General features: G+C 28.3%; 1 protein-coding gene across 3 annotated transcripts; it reads right to left on the reverse strand.

The window, feature by feature from the left end:
• Positions 1-1,858: 1,858 nt before the first annotated feature.
• On the reverse strand, positions 1,859-17,353 carry LOC145829607 (ATP-dependent translocase ABCB1-like). Of its 3 annotated transcripts, XM_082937450.1 has the most exons (25): positions 17,249-17,353; positions 15,479-15,563; positions 14,925-15,121; positions 14,498-14,603; positions 14,305-14,438; positions 13,979-14,150; positions 12,976-13,100; positions 12,404-12,617; positions 11,940-12,122; positions 11,373-11,489; positions 10,778-10,990; positions 10,244-10,424; positions 9,779-9,961; positions 9,679-9,714; positions 9,330-9,461; positions 8,924-9,105; positions 8,643-8,853; positions 8,262-8,377; positions 7,827-7,966; positions 7,541-7,681; positions 5,887-6,043; positions 5,491-5,688; positions 4,776-4,982; positions 4,390-4,536; positions 1,859-2,354 (listed from the first exon to the last, which is right to left on the reverse strand). In XM_082937450.1, the coding sequence occupies exons 1-25, from the start codon at positions 17,314-17,316 to the stop codon at positions 2,157-2,159; spliced, it is 3,843 nt and encodes a 1,280-aa protein (XP_082793576.1). In that variant the 5' UTR covers positions 17,317-17,353; the 3' UTR covers positions 1,859-2,156. The 3 variants fall into 3 exon arrangements, 2 of the variants coding, with proteins under 2 accessions (XP_082793576.1, XP_082793577.1); XM_082937451.1 differs by lacking the exons at positions 5,887-6,043; positions 7,827-7,966; XR_014369563.1 differs by lacking the exons at positions 1,859-2,354; positions 4,390-4,536; positions 4,776-4,982 and adding an exon at positions 5,759-5,826 and having other exon boundaries at positions 5,628-5,688.
• Positions 17,354-17,607: the final 254 nt, after the last annotated feature.

The following is a 17,607-nucleotide window of genomic DNA, read 5'->3' on the forward strand; positions in this document are numbered from 1 at the left end:
TTTAAGCTACATCACCAACTAGAGTAAAGCAACAATGGTCTACTTCAAATATTCTTAAATTATTCAGTATTAACTTACAAACTTGCAAATTAAACAACTCAACAAATTTCAAAGTACACCAGTTTTCACAAGTAAAGAATTAGTTGAAGTCAGTGCAAGCACGCTACAAGCATATCTTACAACTATTTTTTACATACTAACAACTGGCTTTAAACGAAAACTAGCAGCACTACCCCAAGCAGATATAAAAAACATTCGTATTCAAATGATATCTCACTTTTGACATTATAATATAACTTATTGAAACCTTAGATTTAAGACAATTTAACGTGCCTTTAAACTAAGTTTGTCACCTAATACCACACCTAGATATTCAATACTTTCACTCTGCTCAATCATAAGAACCATTTAACTTAACACTGAATTCACTCTTTTTTGCAGATCTATTAAACATAGAAAGTTTGTCTTTGAATGATTAATAAACAATCTATTTTTACACAGCCATTCATTAATTTTCCTGGTCTTACATGGTCAGAATTACAATGTTAATAACTCAAGAAAGCATCAACTACAAACAGCCTAAATTTAATATCTATAGCTAAAAATATGTCATTAATATACACAAGAAACAACAACGGACCACAACAAAAACCTTGAGGTATTTCAATATTTAAAGTGTCACGCTCAGAAGCAACAATCTTATAAAAATAGACTGGAACCTACCATATAAATAACTTTTAAATTCTCAACTAATTCCTTAGCAGTCTGATATAATGCTAATTTACTTGTTTTTTTTTTTTCTAAACTCATATTGTTTGCAATTCAGTAAATCATTTGACAGAAAATAACTTTTACACCAGGAGCGTGTTTTGACTGGTTTACAGTTTCCTCTACAACCCCTAGAGAAGAACCTTAAATAGCTCACTAAAAACGTTGTTTAATCAGAACAGTTTAAAATGTTTATATACTTGATTGTACTTTTTCGCTAAATTTAAATATAATGATAATGAACTTACAAAATTAAAAGACGAAGGAAGTTTTAAATTTTGGTAGTGCAATCCTTACAATCAGCACGAGCGTTAACTTAGCTCGATTAGCATTTTTTGGAATTTTTAAAAAATGTCCGAACTTTAGATCCAATTATTTTCCTTATCTTTAAAGCTAAGTAAGTTTTTTTTTTTCAAGAGAACATTCCTTTGCCTTTAGTTTAAAAAAAATCTTATTGGATTTGGGTATGAATTTTTGAGAGGGGCCCCTTAAAAACAAATGTTTTTTTTTTTGGAAATTTTTACTCTAACGGATGTTTAAGCCAAAATATATAGTTTTTTTTAATAATCTTATTTGCTGTGTTTTTATGGTTTTTGTTTTTTTTTCCAAGTTTTTAATATTTTAATAATATAAACAACTATGCCCGGTTATAAATTTCAAAGACCTTCAATTGTTAATGGTCACTGTAGTTAAAAAAAAACTTATATTAATACACTTAATTATGACTAGTTTAAATAAATTACGCTTTTTTAAAATCTAAACTGTTTTTATGTAAGACAATACCAATGCAAGTTTTACTAAAATTGTTATTATTTGAACATAAAGTCCCTCATATAAGAAACTAGAAGTTGTTTTTAACCTTCTTTTTGAGAAAAACTATAATAAAGTTAAAAGGAAGGGTCACTACGAATGTTTTAATATTAGTTTTATAAAAAGATACTTTTGTTTACATTATAATTTACAAATTCTATCACATACTAACAGTTACTTACTTCATTTTTTAAAGCGTTTTATTAAAAGCTTGTTAATAAAAAAAACTATATTAATGAACAGAAAAAAAGCTTTGCTACCTCTTTTAAAAAAGCCTAGACACGCCTCTGACATACACACACCGAAATATAAAGAAAGTAAGACAAAAAAATTACAAAAATAAGTTAGCTTGATAACCTCTAAAAATTTACTGTGTTTAGATAATTAAAATTAAAAACAGCTAAAATTTTAAATATTTAATTAAAATAAAACTAAAATATAATTGGTTTGATTTATACTACTAAAACTAAGACAAGATTAATCTGCATTTTAGACTACTTTAAGTCTAAAGCTGTAAAAAATGCACTTTCTTATTAATAAAGGTTACTAAAAAACAATTTTTTACTTTTTGTTATAAATTAGTGACTAAGTTGTGAGTTTACAAGTGAATAATAAGATCTTTTAAGTGCCAACAAATATTCATGAGTCCCGCTTTCAGCAACAACTCCGTTTTCAATAACCATTATGACGTCACAATTTCGTATCGTCGACAATCTATGAGCAATTATGATGCAAGTTCGTCCCTTTGATGCCCTCTCAATAGCTTCTTGGACAATCTGTTTGGTAATTTTAATTACTAATTTAAACTGATTATAGAAGCATGATTTTGTACAGTTCTTTTAAAATTTGATTTTTTGTATCAGTTTAAATCAAACAAGTTAAAATATGAATTAATTGCTTTGATTGTTCGCACAAAAGTTAAACAAATTCTCGTTTTTTTTTTTATTAACTCAAGCTGAAATTGTTCAAAATTTTAACTTAAATTTTCATTTTTTACCACAGAGTTGAAGAAACACATAAAGTTGAAAAAAACAGACTAATGTTTACAGTCCCAATTTATTAAAAGATTAAACTTATTTTTTATGCTTGTAAAATATGTTAGTTACAAAGGTATGTTTATTACCCTTTACACATTATAATCTTTCTAACGTAGTTTTTGAATTAAACTATCTTACATAAAACCAATAATATACCTTTTAAAATATAAAATTGTTCTGGTATAAACTCCTATAACTTAAGTTATTCGTAATCTATTGTATAAAGCAATTTGTTAAAGTAATTTCTGAGTTAGTTTTGCTTTATCAAGACTTTTTTTGAAATATACATATTTAAGAAAAACTATTAGAATACCTTATCTTATTATTAGATTTTATACCTTATTTTGAAAAAAAAGAATGCTGTAGAAACATACTGAAAAAAACTGCGTCAAAAACTGTGTTGTATATGTTGACAAGGTGGAGTCATTGGTCCTCTTCTTTTTTTAATTTACATCAACGATATTACTTTTAACACTCACATTCAAAGCGAAATAAGTCTATTTTCAGATGACGTAAAAGTATTTAGCAAGTCAGAAACTTCTTTACAAATAACATTAGATAATATTCACGAATGGCTTAAAACAAGAAAACTTGATTTAAATCCAAAAGTAGCCAAGTTCTAACCATCAATAAAAATAAACCCTTCCCTATTAACCTTTTAATTAATAAAACTAAAATACCAGCAGTAGAATTTTTTAAAGACTTAGGAATACATGTATCTGAAAATCTAAAATGAAACGAACATGTAAATTATTTATAAAAAATTGCTCAAAATTCATCATATCAAATACTTAAAAGTTTTAAGACCAGTTCTGCTAGTATTCTTACTAAATTATTTAAAATCTACGTTCACCCTAAACTCGAATACAATAACCCAATATGGTCCCCCTATTAAAAAAAAAGACATTATTAGGATTGAGTCTGTGCAGAGAAATTTTACCCGTTTTGTTTGTAATAGATGCAACATTTCAAATACCTCATTCAAAGATAGATTGGTAAAGCTCAGATTGGAGTCTCTAGAGTATAGAAGATGGCAGTTTGACTTGATAACACCTTTTAAAATTGTTAATGGTAAATTTAAACAATTTTTCAATAAGTTTTTTGTTTTTTCTCAGACCAATTATAATTTGAGAGGAAATGATAAAAAAATAAAATGTTAGTAAAATTTTAATAACAGTCAGTGGCGAAATTCTTTTTCTGCAGAACAATAAATATGTGGAATAGGTTACCGCAGGATGTGGTTTCGTGTGGGAGGGTGGAACATTTTCGATTGAAACTTAAAAAATAGATTTAAATAATATTCACACAAGTAAAATACAGTGATTATAGTATAAAAAATCATTTTAATATATTAGTATCACTAAGAATAAATTTTCGTCTCTACGCCTTCCCCCTACAGATTATAAGTTGTTATATATAATTTTTGTAAATGTGTAATCTTTTATAGTCTACGCATAAGTTTTTATATGATAATTTATTTCGTTTTGTTTTTGCGCATACTAAGTTATAATTGATCATACAGGACTATTTGTTTGTAATTTTTTACTATGTTATGTTTAGTTTTTTAATTTTCATTGAATGTAATTTGTTTGTTTCTTTTTTCGTGTGTATTGTTTAAGCGGCTCAGGTTTTAATGCCCGAGTCCATCTTTGCACAATAAACTCCAATAATAATAATGATGATAATATTTTCTTAGCTCGGAAAAGTACTTAATTATAAATAAATTTAATTGTGTTGAGTACTAAAGTTTATTTTTGCTCAATAGGTCACTTACCTTTTCACTTTCGGTATCAAGCGCAGAGGTGGCTTCATCCAGCAAAAGAACTTTCGGATTTCTCACCAAAGCTCTGGCGATCGCTATCCTCTGCTTCTGTCCTCCTGACAGCTGTGTTCCTTTTAAACCGACGTTGGTTTCATATCCCTGTTGAATTAAATAGCGTTTCGATTGTTTCATTTATTCAGCGCTCATTTCCTTTTGGCAAAGTGGAAAAATGTAAACTCGTTTCAAATTAGAGCCATTATAAATGAAGTATTCGAATGGATCTAAAATCTGACTCTTAATTTACTCAGTTTATCAATACTAGACACATGACTACTTAAGTATAGAAAACCCTAGCATTCACATCAATCTAAACTACCTGAAGTTATGGCAACTCTTACCTCTGGCAGTGCAGTTACAAAGTCGTGTATGTTAGCGTCCTTGGCAGCTTGAACAACTTCTTCAAACGAAACGGTTCTGCTGTTGTCTCCGTACCTGATGTTCTCGCATACGGTGGTGTTGAACAGCACAGGCTCCTGAGAAACCACTCCAAAGTGACTCCTGAGATTCTCAACTTGCATCACTTTCAACTCTTCGTCAGATAAAAACTGTTGAGAAATTTAAATAATAAGCCTGTGAAACTAACATATTAAAACCGTAATTGTTTGTATTTTGGAAAATAAAAACGATACTTTTATTTAGTTGTTTCTCTTTAAATTTTGATACATTTATCTTTGTTATCTCGCGTTTGTTGGTCTAATGATAAATAAAAATATTTAAAAAAACGAAAAGGTAAGAGCTTATGCCAAAGTTGTTCTATAGCACAAAATGTAGCAAAAGCAAGAAAACAAAATAAATTTATTAAACAAAGTGAGCTATAATATCTATAATAAAATAAAAACTTGGCTTTTGTTACGATATAAAACTTAATTGTTTTTTATATTTTTAAACTCATGTTTGTTTAAACAAAAACTAAAACACACATTTAAATACATATATCTTATTGCTGTAGTAAAGTTTAAAACTGTTTTTTTCTTTGTCACGACTATAACATTTAAAAACAAAAACTAACGATTTTTACACATATTTCAAACCCCACAAACAGGACCAACTAACAATATTTCCTTGTAACGGGTCATAAAATCTTTTGAGCAACTGAACGCAAGTGGACTTTCCACACCCGCTTTGGCCGACGAGTGCCACTGTTTTCCCCGCTACCACATTTGCAGTCAGTCCCTTCAGCACTTTCACATCGGGTCTCGTCGGATAACTGAATTCTGTTGCTTTGTAGTCCACTTTTCCGTCAGTGGTTTTCTAATCAAAAAAACTAAAGTAATGCATCAATATTGTTTTGAAACTATTCGTATACAAGTAAGTTGAAAACCTTAAAAATATTTTTGACCAAGTTTTTCAAAGGATTGTTAGATTTTTTTATCACGTACGGCTTTAAAACTGTGTAGTACTAAGCTTTAATAAAACGATTCTTATTATCGTCACATCAAAATGTTTTACCAGGATATTTCCATTTTTATTGCTAGCATCAATAGAAGGAATGCTGTCAATTAGTTTTAAAAGTCTGTTTGTGGCTTCTTTCGCTTCAGAAATATCAGGTAGGTACGAACTACTTTGCCCAACTGCTACTGCACCGAATATAACTGCGAGCAGTACTCTGTTGTTTTATTGTCAAAGCATTTTTGTAAGTAGACTTGTAATAGATTTGTCTTAAAAACTTGTTTTAACGATGATTTTTATTAATTTGTAGTTATGTAACTTTCATATTCTAATTCGCATACATAAAAAGTTACATACGTAATAATTTACAATTAAAGCTGTCTACAGCAAAAAATATATGCTTTTTGAATAATTTAGAACAAAAAATAAACTAAACTACTAAAAGTAATTACATTAGCCTCTCGTATCTTTACGCATTCGTGACGTTACGCACTCTCGTTTAGTTATACATTTTAGAATTCTAAAAAAATCGAAAAATAAAAATTTTAATTCTTTATAATATTACACAAATAGGTTTATTGTATATTTTTAATTTAAAATATATTTTGAAATGCTAACTTACCTCTCTATATATTTAAACTTTGTAAACTTATGTTCCTTGACTAATTGATAAACATTTAGTTATACCTCAGTATATCAGAAACTTTTTTAACAATAAGAGGTTAAATTAAAATTCTGAAAGATATATTACTGTGTGAAGAAATCCATTACAGCACCAAATACATATTTTTGTAAAAGGCTATAGAAACTATTTTTAATATAGACTCCACACCATTTCTTAATTGTAAAAACTGCTAAATTTTTAATTGAATTTGCGAAGTAGAATAGAATATATATGTTAAGTATCAAAGAAGTCACATATAGATAAAAATAAAGATAAAATATACTTATTATCAAAATTAGAAAATTTTCTACTAGTATTATTTTTTTATGTATGATTAAATCCTTTTTTTGTTATGTATAGTTTTATCGTTTGTTTTAATATTCATAAATAAAGTAAACAAATTGTTAAAAGTGGCAAAGTCCCCAGTCTGCTTAAGTATATTTGGTACCTCTCGTATCTTTACGATCTCTCGTATCTTTACGCATTTTTTCTGTGGACACAATAAGCGAGAGGTTACTAAACTGATACTCAATAAAAATAGTTTGTTAGTAATTATTTTTTATAAGTAGTGTTCTTTTCTTCAACATTCAATAAAGAAAAAAATTGTTAAGAAGTATGATTACCTGTAATAAATAAAATACTGATCTTTTAAAACAAACTATTACAACTCTGTAGTTTTAAGCTTCATTTTGATACACGTTAGTATTCAAATTTTTATAAGTTTATTAATATCTTGTTTAATTTGATATTAAACTTAAAGTACACAAACTGTGAGTCACATTTTTTCGAGTATTTATTGTATTGTTTTTTGTGGTTTTAGTGTATACGCAAGAATGTACATAACATGAAGAATGTGTAAAAAGGAAATAAGTTCCTGTCTAAGTCAAGAATGAATTTTGGTCGGAATATTTTGGCACTCCTTTTTTTATCTTTTCTATAACCTTGTTTATACCGAGAACTGAACCTTATGAAAACGACACGTATACATTTACGAGATTAGTGTTTTAGAAATTATTTTTAAAAGTTTCTTCAAAACAACTAAATGTTCACCTGAAAACAGTTGAAAATTCTAGGACCTCCACGGAAACCAAATAACCGCCGTATCTGAACGTTGCTGCATAAGCGAAAAATATGACACACTGTGAAAACGCATAAGCTATTCCGTAAGTGATAGCTTTTGTCTTTGCTTTCCTTTTTAGAGTATAAAACTTACTGAACAACAAAATAATAAGAAAATAAAGTTTGCATATTAAAGTACTTTTTTTTAACCCTGACAAAAACACTAAGTGTAAAGCTGTTTTGGATTTTATTTTTCTAATGTTCAAAACATGTTTACTTGTTAGGTACTTCAAGGGATTTTTCGTATTTTTCGCAAAAGTATTTTTCTCTGGTTAACGAAACAACAGTTCTTATATTCGTAGTTGCCTCTTGAGAAATTTGTCCTGACGTTTCAAACGCTTTTGTTTCACTTCCAGACTAGATTTGTTTTATAAAATAGCCTAATTTATTAGCTCACACTTTAATCAATTGTCACTAACTATTATTAAACTGTCATAAAAAACAATCATGTTGCTTGTTTCTTTAAAAAAATGCTTAAAAAGAAAACTTTTTACATTATTGTAAAAGTTATAAATAGATAAAATTGTAATTATATCATACATATAAGAAAAGTATAAACATATAACTCCATATAATTGTCTAAAAAATACTATTAATACATAAATCTAACTATGATAATGAATCAATCTATAAAAACAGTAATCTATTTTACCTTTCCAGTTACTACTTTTACGGCTATCATACCAGAAATAATCATTAATGGAACAAAAGCTAGTATGACGAGACATAATTGCCACCCATAAGCAAAAGCTATTCCAAGTGCGACACCTTTGAAATTTTTTTTGGACAAGTTTTAAAAAAAGTTTTACATTACAGTATATTTTACAGCAAACATGTTTTAATTTTGACTATTTTTATTGAATCTAATCAAGTTTGTTAAAAAGAAAATAAGAACTTATAAAAATATTTTTATATATTATACATTAACTTAAGTTATCAAATTGCTAAGCAGACCTAAGAGAATATTATTAAGAAAAAACTATAAAGTGAATTTAATCTTGCAAATTAAAACTACAGCATAAAATAGACCTACCTAAACCAAAAACACTTTGAAATATCACACCCAGCCTGACCCCGGTGATACCTTGTACTTTTGAAGCGTCGGTTGCCAGCCTTGTTGTTAGGGCGCCAGTGCTGTTCATCTGGTTGTCATGGAAACTAATTTCCTGCCTCATCATGGCTCGGAAGCCAATTGATCTCAATCTGGCTGTCATTTCTTCGCCGGACCTCGCAAACATCGAGTTCTGTACTCAGTCAAGCATTTAATACAAGTAACTTTAGTAAAAATTAGCTTTAAAAAGTTCTTATACCAACCGTCACAATGTAAGCTACGAAAGAAATTACACCGATGACTACAAACAAGCCGGCAAGTAAGTTTATTGACTTCTGTTTTTCTTCCTGAGGCGATATTTGAGAAAATATTTCCAAAAAATCTGAAAATATTATTGCAAAAGAAGGCTGTACTCCACCGGCTACTGCGGCTCCCACGCACCCAGCTGTTGTGAAGTGTTAAGAAGTTTCTTTTAAGAATTTTCATTACATTAAATTTTAAGATTATTTCCTTACACAGTTTATAAATACATTTAGTAAAGTACAGTTAGTTGCTAAGCTTGCTATCAGATAGCATAACTTTAAACTACCTACTTTGTATAATAAAATTAGTTATGATCATATTTTTACTCCTTAGAAAAAACAAACAGCTATAATTATAACTACTTACTTAAAATATATAATAGTTCTGGTTTGTTCATTGCAGCAATTCTTGAAAACGGAACGTCAGGAAGTTCCTCCTCTTCGTCATCAGTTTGCTTTTGTGACTTCATTGTTGTTATTTGCTCAGATTTAATTGAATCTATTCATGATTTAAAACTAGACATGATTTTAAACTTGTAAAACTATTCAGACGTACTTCTGTAATACATACATCTTAAATCACTTAAAGTTATATTAAATTAACTGTTATTAAGAAAGTAAGTTATACTTTGATAAACATTTTTTAGAATAGTAAAGAACTTACGTATAAAATTTAAAATCTATTCAGTTAAAAACTTTATCAATTAAGTGTTTACCTTCTACTAATTCTGTTTTTCTTAGTTTTTTCCCGTCTGAAACAAAATTAATTAAAAAAAGTTATTAAGCCATCGATAAAATGTGTCCTTCCTACATTACCTTTTACATTTTTTTCAACTTCATAAGACTGCATGTGTACGAGGTTCTGGTAAATTCCCTTTTCAATTTTCAACAACTGATCATGTGAACCGCTCTCAACAGCTCTGCCTTCGTGAAATCCGATAATTTTATCCGAATTCCTGATTGTGGACAGCCGATGCGCTATAACTATTGTTGTTCTTCCTATACACAAATGCAGTTGTCGAAAAAGTATTATTTTTGTATTATACTTGAAACTCCTTTTGTTAGTAGCCTTGAAAAATTTTTTAGAAACTTAATTTCGGCAAAAAAACTGATACTTTATTTAATAAAAAATGATTCAAAGTAATAATTTTAAAACTTTAATTAAAACTTCAAAGTACTATTATTGCTTCTTCTTATGTATTAACTCTTCTATAAAACTAAATTTTTAGTTTTTATTCTCTATAGCTAGTTTAATCCTCCTAACAAAACACTTTATTAAACCTTGAGAAGCTTTCTCGAGTGCCAGCTGCACTTTAGCTTCGCTCTCGGTATCGAGTGCGGAGGTCGCCTCATCAAGCAACATTATCCTCGGGTTTCTCACTATCGCCCTCGCTATTGCAATCCTTTGCTTCTGTCCCCCCGACATCTGCGCACCTCCTTCCCCCACCATCGTATCAAATTTCTGCAGTAGGTTTTGAATTTTTATTTTTATTTTCTGATTTTGTAACACATACTTTTGCTGTTGCTTTAAACTGGTATGTGCATATGATTTGCTCGATGCTGAAGATATAAAGTACAGCAAGTTATATTTAAAATAAAACAGTGTTTGTTTTTAGACCCTAAATAAGCAATTATCAGCTGTGATTAAACCGAGCTTCAAAAACTACTTTCAATGTTTTACTTTCGTTTAATAAAAAAAAAAGTTAATGGCATTTTAGTGTAAAAAGCCTAGTTTTAAATTTCTTTTAGTTCGAAAAAAGACTAAAGCTCCATAAAGTTCACGTTCGTTGCAATCTAATAACTAAATCAACAAACGTTTGGTAGCTCATTGATAAAGTTCAATATGTTGGCGTCCCTGGCAGCTCGGATCATCTGCTTATCGGTGACGTCATCACTTCCCATCTTGATGTTGTGCGCGACGGTGGTATCGAACAGCACCGGTTCCTGTGAAACGATCCCGATGTTCCTTCGTAGCCAGTTGACGTTCACAGTCCTGATGTCTCGTCCGTCCAGCAGTATCGTTCCTTCCTGAAGAGTAAATAGTTTTTGGCTTTATTGTTCTCATGATTGATTTGTTAAAATACTCGGAAAATTTTAGCCTTAGCCTAACAGTACAAATTATTTAATTATTTATAAATTTAATTTCTAGTTATTATTTTCTAATTATATACTGTTTTAAAACTATTCAGTTCCATTGATAAGCTTCTAGGAGTAAAACAAAGTAAAACTATATCATATTTTTAACTTTATTAACACAGTTTTTGACTATAATATTGAATAGGTTTAAATTTAGTTTATTTTTTGTTTTGTTTTTTAAATCTTAATGAAACTCAATTTTTTAATTCAAGTAGATAGGACTATCAAACTTTTTTGTTTTACTTTTTGTATTATTTTTATGTTGTTTACTAACATCACAGTCGTAAAATCTTTGTATAAGCTGAATAACTGTGCTTTTTCCTGACCCACTTTGCCCGCAAAGTGCAGTCGTTTTCCCATTTTCCACTTCTATACACACATCTTTCAGTATCTGTTGAATTCATTTCACTAATGTTTTTAACTTCTTTGTTAGAGTAATGTAAAAATAATGTTTTTAACTTCTTTGTTAGAGTAATGTAAAAATACTTTGGCTAAATTAGGTTACTCAGATTATCTATAAAAAAAACTACGTGTCTATTGAAAACGAAAACTATTTCTAAACAAAGCTTGTAAAACTACTATTACTTTAATTCTTTATTATGAAACACTATAAAGGAGTATAATTTAAATTAATGACAAACTTGTTAGTACATAATTTTATACGGATTGCCTCTAATGTAAATATAAAAGTACTTTGAAACAAACTTCCCATAAACAACATTCTGTCAATTAATAAAAGTTATATGCTTTGCTTAAGTTTCTCGTAGATTTTAAATATATAAAAGAAAAAAACTCCGTATTCTTATATAAGACTAATTGGTACAACATAATCAAGTTTTACCTTAACATCAGGTCTTGAAGGATAGGTGAAGCTGACATTTTTGAACTCAATTTTACCTTGTATCTTATCAGGTTTGAACCCCTGATCGCCTTCAGTGTCTATATTGGGTATCCTGTCAATTATTTCGAATATTTTGTGAGCTGCAGCTTTTGCCGTTGCAAAATATTCGAAGTTACTTGCTGCCTGAAAAAAAGATTTAATAGTATATTGCACGGTTTTTCTTAAAAAATGAGCTTTTTGGTATATAAAACAATAATAAAATTAATTATTTAGATTTTGATCTACAACACACATTGCTAAAAGATTTTTTGACTTGAAAATACTTAATTTTTAGATACAAGATGTCATCGAGTTATAATTTTATTTAAACTTTAAAACAAGTTAATAAGTAATAAATCATCTAACTGAGTTAACTTAGTTGCACAAGACACATTGTATGGTTGATAAGTCACGGATCAACTAACCCCACCGAGCGAGAACGATCCGATGAGAATCGAAAAGAAAGTAGTGAGCATATCGCCGAGGTCAAACGCTCCATCAAACACCAAGCTGCTTCCGTACCAGAAAGCGAGCCCGTATGTGGAGTACATCAGCAGGAAAAGAGTGCCGATTCCCACTCCCTGCACCAATCCCTTTAATTTTCCCACCTTCTTCGCTTGCTGCAGATTCAAGTCGTATCTGTGATATTTTTTTATCTTAAAAATTAAACTTGAAGCCACAATCTATCACACGTATAACTAGATCATTTTGCTTTTGCAGTGTTTAAAAACAGTTTACGCAAACATTTTGGACAATTTTAAACAAAAAACTAAAAAACCTAAGCAGTTAAATTAAAGGTTTTTTTACTTCTTTTATTGCTGTTGTTACTATTTTTAATCTGTATAAAAAAGTCTGCAATATTAAACGTTTTTGTTAAAACAAAGTTGATGTTTTAGAAGATTAAAAATAAACAAAATGTTACAGAAACCTGTAGTTATAAACAATACCAAAGTACTTTGTATACATACATTTAAAGTCAATAACTTATGATAACAACCTTTTAGATTCTTTTTCTTGCCCACCAAAAGCAACAACGGTTTTTATATTTGAAAGAACTTCTTCGGCAACACCACCCGCTTTTGCGTATGCGTCTAGTTCACGTTTCGTAAAAGAAGTTACTAGCTGTTAACAGGTAGCAATATTAAGTTTGTAAAAACAATAAAACTAAATGAAAGCATTGTCAATTCAAGATACCTAAAATAACATTAAATCAACTTTTTGAGAGAAAATATTATAGTTTTCGGTGATTTAAAAATTATTTGAGTATAAAAAAAAGTTTTTATTTAGTTTTATATTTGAGGTTCTAAATTGAAAAAAATAGTTCTCAACTTATTTGAAAATAAGGAGACAAATATATAACATTAATTAATCAAAATTTTGTTTGTAAAACTAAGTTTCACCCTTTAAGGGATCTTCAGTTACAACTTAAATCTGAAAAACAAAAGTTAAACAAAGCATGGAAGATACTAAAAAGTAAAACAAAACAAGTAAATTAGAAATTGTAACTTATGATATTTAGAAAGTAAACTTACATATTACCATGAACAAAGGGATTTGAATTAAATTTATTTCAAATCCCTTTGTTCATGGTAATATGTAAGTCATTTAGTTTATTTATTCACTCTAAGCTGATTGTATTTTTAAATCTAGTAGTTTTATGTTCAATACCTTCCAATAAATTGAAGTTTTCAATTTATCTAGTAATTCTAGTACATACAATGTTCATGTTTAAGACTCAAAACTTTCTAAATATCATAAGTTACAATTTCTAATTTACTTGTCTTGTTTAACTTTTTAGTATCTTCTATATTTTGTTTAACTTTTATTTTTTAGATTTTAAATGTAACTGAAGATCCCTTAAAGGGTAAAACTTAGTTTTACAAGTAAAATTTTGATTAATTAATGTTGTATGTTTTTATTTAGTAATCATAAACCACACGAATTATTCTAACAGTGAAATCCAGTTTTAATAAAACATCAAGCAGAGTCAACACACTCACCTTCAACCAGGACAGAGTGGACAGCATGAGTAGAGGAGAAACTGCCAGCACGACGAGGGCAAGCCGCCATCCATATATGAAACCCACAACGATTCCCGCCACGCTTCTGCACAAAAACTGAAGCGTTATCGACACCTTGTCGCTTATCCCCGCCGAAATCTTGTTTATGTCGCTGTTGTGAATTATTATAATGATTTTTTTTAATGGAAATAAATATTTTTCATATTTTTCCTATTAACTTTCAAAATAAGCTGTTAATAAGAAAAACGTCTTGTAAATATTTAGTTAAAAATTCTAAAAAAGCTTGTCCAAAAAAATATACAAACTCTGCAAGTCTGGAATTGAGTTGGCCGGCTGAGTGAAGATCAAAGAAGGAGATGTCCTGTCGGAGGATGCACTTGAAGAACTTCTTCCTTATTTTGTCTGTTTGCCTCGACGCCTGCAACATCCAACAACTAATCTGTTCACAGATATTAAATATTTGTTTAAAGTTTAAATAAAAAACTAAATAATTTCAACTTGGATTGTTGCGAACACCAGAATTCCAAGAGCGACGTAAACAAAGTAAAGAGAAAGTTCGGCAATTTTTCCCTCAATGTCAGTTACCAGTGTTTTGTTGAAGAAGCTGGATATTTCAAGTCATTATTAGTCAGCGAGTTTTCTTTTTTTAGAGTTAATAAAGCTAGCAATCATTTAAAAGACAGATTTTCATTGACAACATATTTTCTACAAAAAATTATATATTGAAGCAAATTGTTTAGGTAATTCTTTGCATAAAACTAGTCTGAGCATTTGTAAATATTATTGTTGCATCTTTAAATTCAAGTACGTGAAAAATATAAAAACGTTTCTCAATTAATTACCACAAACATAATTCTATAAAAACTAATAGCAAATTGCCTGGCAATGCTTTTTTTTTTCTATCAAACAATCAAACAAATCTCACTCCTCAGTCAGACCGGGTATTTGATTGGAGCAGATTGTGAAATTGAACTCGCACTTGCGGTACAAGTCAAAATAACTGAACGAGTTGGTTGTTTCGCCAATTATTATAAAAACTACGGGAAGCGCCGAACCATGAAGTGCCGCCGACAAGGAACCAATCAGCATGAGCAGGTAGTCGAAAGCTGTCGCGTATCTGAACTGAAAAGTTTGTGTTAATTTTACTAAAAAGAGTTTTAGTGTTGGTATTTGTTAAGCAGTGAAATTATTTTAACAGATTAACTTAATAAAAAGATGTATAAGTAGTTGCTAAACAATAAAATCAATACATAAAACGCGCTAGCTTTTCTAGAAAGCACTTTATTGTAACATAATGTTATTATTTATTTCTTTTCTTTATATATACAATAACGAAATAATTTTATTGTTTCACTAAACAAAACATACTTCAAATTTTTGAAATCGAAAATGAAAAACATACTAAAATAAATAAAAATGTTGTTAATATAAACTTTAATGTTGAATTAGATTAATTAAATACTTTGTTTGGAAACTAACAATTTCTTGGTAGTTTACAACTTTAGCTACTTCTTCCTTTTTTTTAGATGTAAAACTGCTTTCCATTACAGACGTGTCATTTCTGCTATTATACATTTTTGTAAGTCTACTTAGTTAGATGTTAATGCATCATAAAAACACAACAAAAATAGCATATAAATAGTCCACTATGATTATTTTTCTGAAGAACTGAATTTTATAGCTTGCAATAAAGTTTGTAAAAATATATCTTCTTTCGGAACTACTTTAAAAATAACCGATGATTAAAATTTTCAGGTCGTCTGGTAATAGATTATTTGATTAATAAAAAATATTTAAAGAAAGTTATTCTAACTGTTTCTTATTTATAAATTTTCAAACTTTGAACAAAACAATTAATTATAAATTTAGTTTTTTTAGATTAGTAAATTATTTGTTCTTTACTATAAGTTTGGTTGTTGAAAAAACAACTAGATGTCTCTACCAGTAAATTTGTTTTTTGTAAGTAACCAATGTAACCTTAATCTGGGAACGGATCAAATATGCACGGAGGGTAACTTTTGCAAAAAGGGTCATTTTTGCACGAGAGTAAAATAAATAAATAAAATAAACATTATATAAAAAGAAACAAAAAAATAATAATAAGTTACTGACTGAGGGTAAGGTTGAGGGGTAACAGTGATAATAAAAATAATGACAAGAAAAACAGCTAATAAAATTTATAAAAAAAAACAAGAAAATTAAATAAAATAAAATTATTTAAAAAAAAAAAAGTTATTTACCGAGGGTTAGGGGTAAAAGTGATAGTGAAAAAAAATTAATAATAATAACAAAAAAAAAAAAAAAAGCATTAATAAATAAAATAATATTAACAAGTTAATTTTAAAAAACAAAAAAAAAGTGACCGACCAGGGGTAAGGTTAGGGGTAACAGTGATAGTAAAAAAAAATTAATATTAATAAAAAAATTAAATAAGTAAATAAATTGAAATTGATAAAAAAAATATATAAGTTAAGAGAAAAATTTAACCCGTGCAAACGCGTCTTCGTGCAAAAGTGTCCCTTCGTGCATATTTGACTCCTACCCCCTTAATCTATCTAAAATAGTTGAAATTAAAAAAAAAGAGTTAGTACACTGTTTGAATACGGATGTTTACTCAAAAAATAGAAATCAAGTAATGTGTATATGTTTTGTCTCGTTTCCCATTCGACGGTAGTGTTAAGCTTTAGGCTCATTATAATAAAAATAAATTATTTATAAAGTAATTTGATACTTTTTTTATTATAGCTGTATAACTTTTTTTGTTATAAAAGACTCATTAAGGAGCAGTTTAAAGTTGAGTGTAAAATCAGCAAATGCAATAAATAAATATTTTGATAAAAAATTCAAAACATAATAGTTCTTTAATTTAAAAATTAAAAATTAGACTTTTTTAGATACAGTTGATCGTAAATGAATACTGCATTTAAATTTAAAGACTTTTGAAACTGCTAATAGATTACATTTTCTACGTGCAAACATTTACATAGTTAAAAACTACAAACCGTTGAAAATTAATGGTTCTAAGAAAAACTATCGTTAGAACAATGACATAGTTTTGAAATTTTTAGCGATCGACGAACTAACTACTCAGTTGAATACTTTTAATTGAATAAAATACTTGCAATTGTTTAATAAAATCAATAAGAAATAATAAATTTTTGCAAGGTAATTTTTGTTGTAATTCATTTACTAATTTAACAAATCCAAACCATTAGAACAAAGTTTATGAAATAAAAGTAAAAAACTTACTGATTTGAAGTTTTGACATCATCAAAGTTTTTGTTACTTGATTTTTTTTTTGCTTTTTGAACGATCATTTGTTTATTTTAAAAGCAAAGTTTAAATAAAACTCCCTAACATAAACAATAACTTTAAGTTTACAAAGTTTGTAAGACGTTAAGCTATTATTATTTAAATAACTCAGTTACAAAGTTTATAAGAACCATTATGAGGTTTTTAAATACTTTCAAAACTATTAGTCAAAACTTTAATTAAAAGTTAAAGTAAGCTTAAGATTTCTCTGTACTCATAGTATTAACAAAATTAAAGTAACTTCTTTTTTTTTTCTTTTTTTTTAGTAGTTATATCAATTTGACTAAGGTTTTATT

This window comes from Thalia democratica, chromosome 2, assembly GCF_965202585.1.
Source record: "Thalia democratica chromosome 2, ktThaDemo2.hap1.1, whole genome shotgun sequence".
Lineage (NCBI taxonomy): Eukaryota > Metazoa > Chordata > Thaliacea > Salpida > Salpidae > Thalia > Thalia democratica.

Coding starts and splice junctions, on each gene's coding strand:
- LOC145829607 (XM_082937450.1), bottom strand. CDS start 17,316: ATGATCGTTCAAAAAGCAAAAAAAAAATCAAGTAACAAAAACTTTGAT. Junction 15,122..15,478: donor TTGTAAACTACCAAGAAATT/GTTAGTTTCCAA, acceptor CAAACTTTTCAG/TTCAGATACGCGACAGCTTT. Junction 5,689..5,886: donor ATAAAAATGGAAATATCCTG/GTAAAACATTTT, acceptor TTTTTTGATTAG/AAAACCACTGACGGAAAAGT.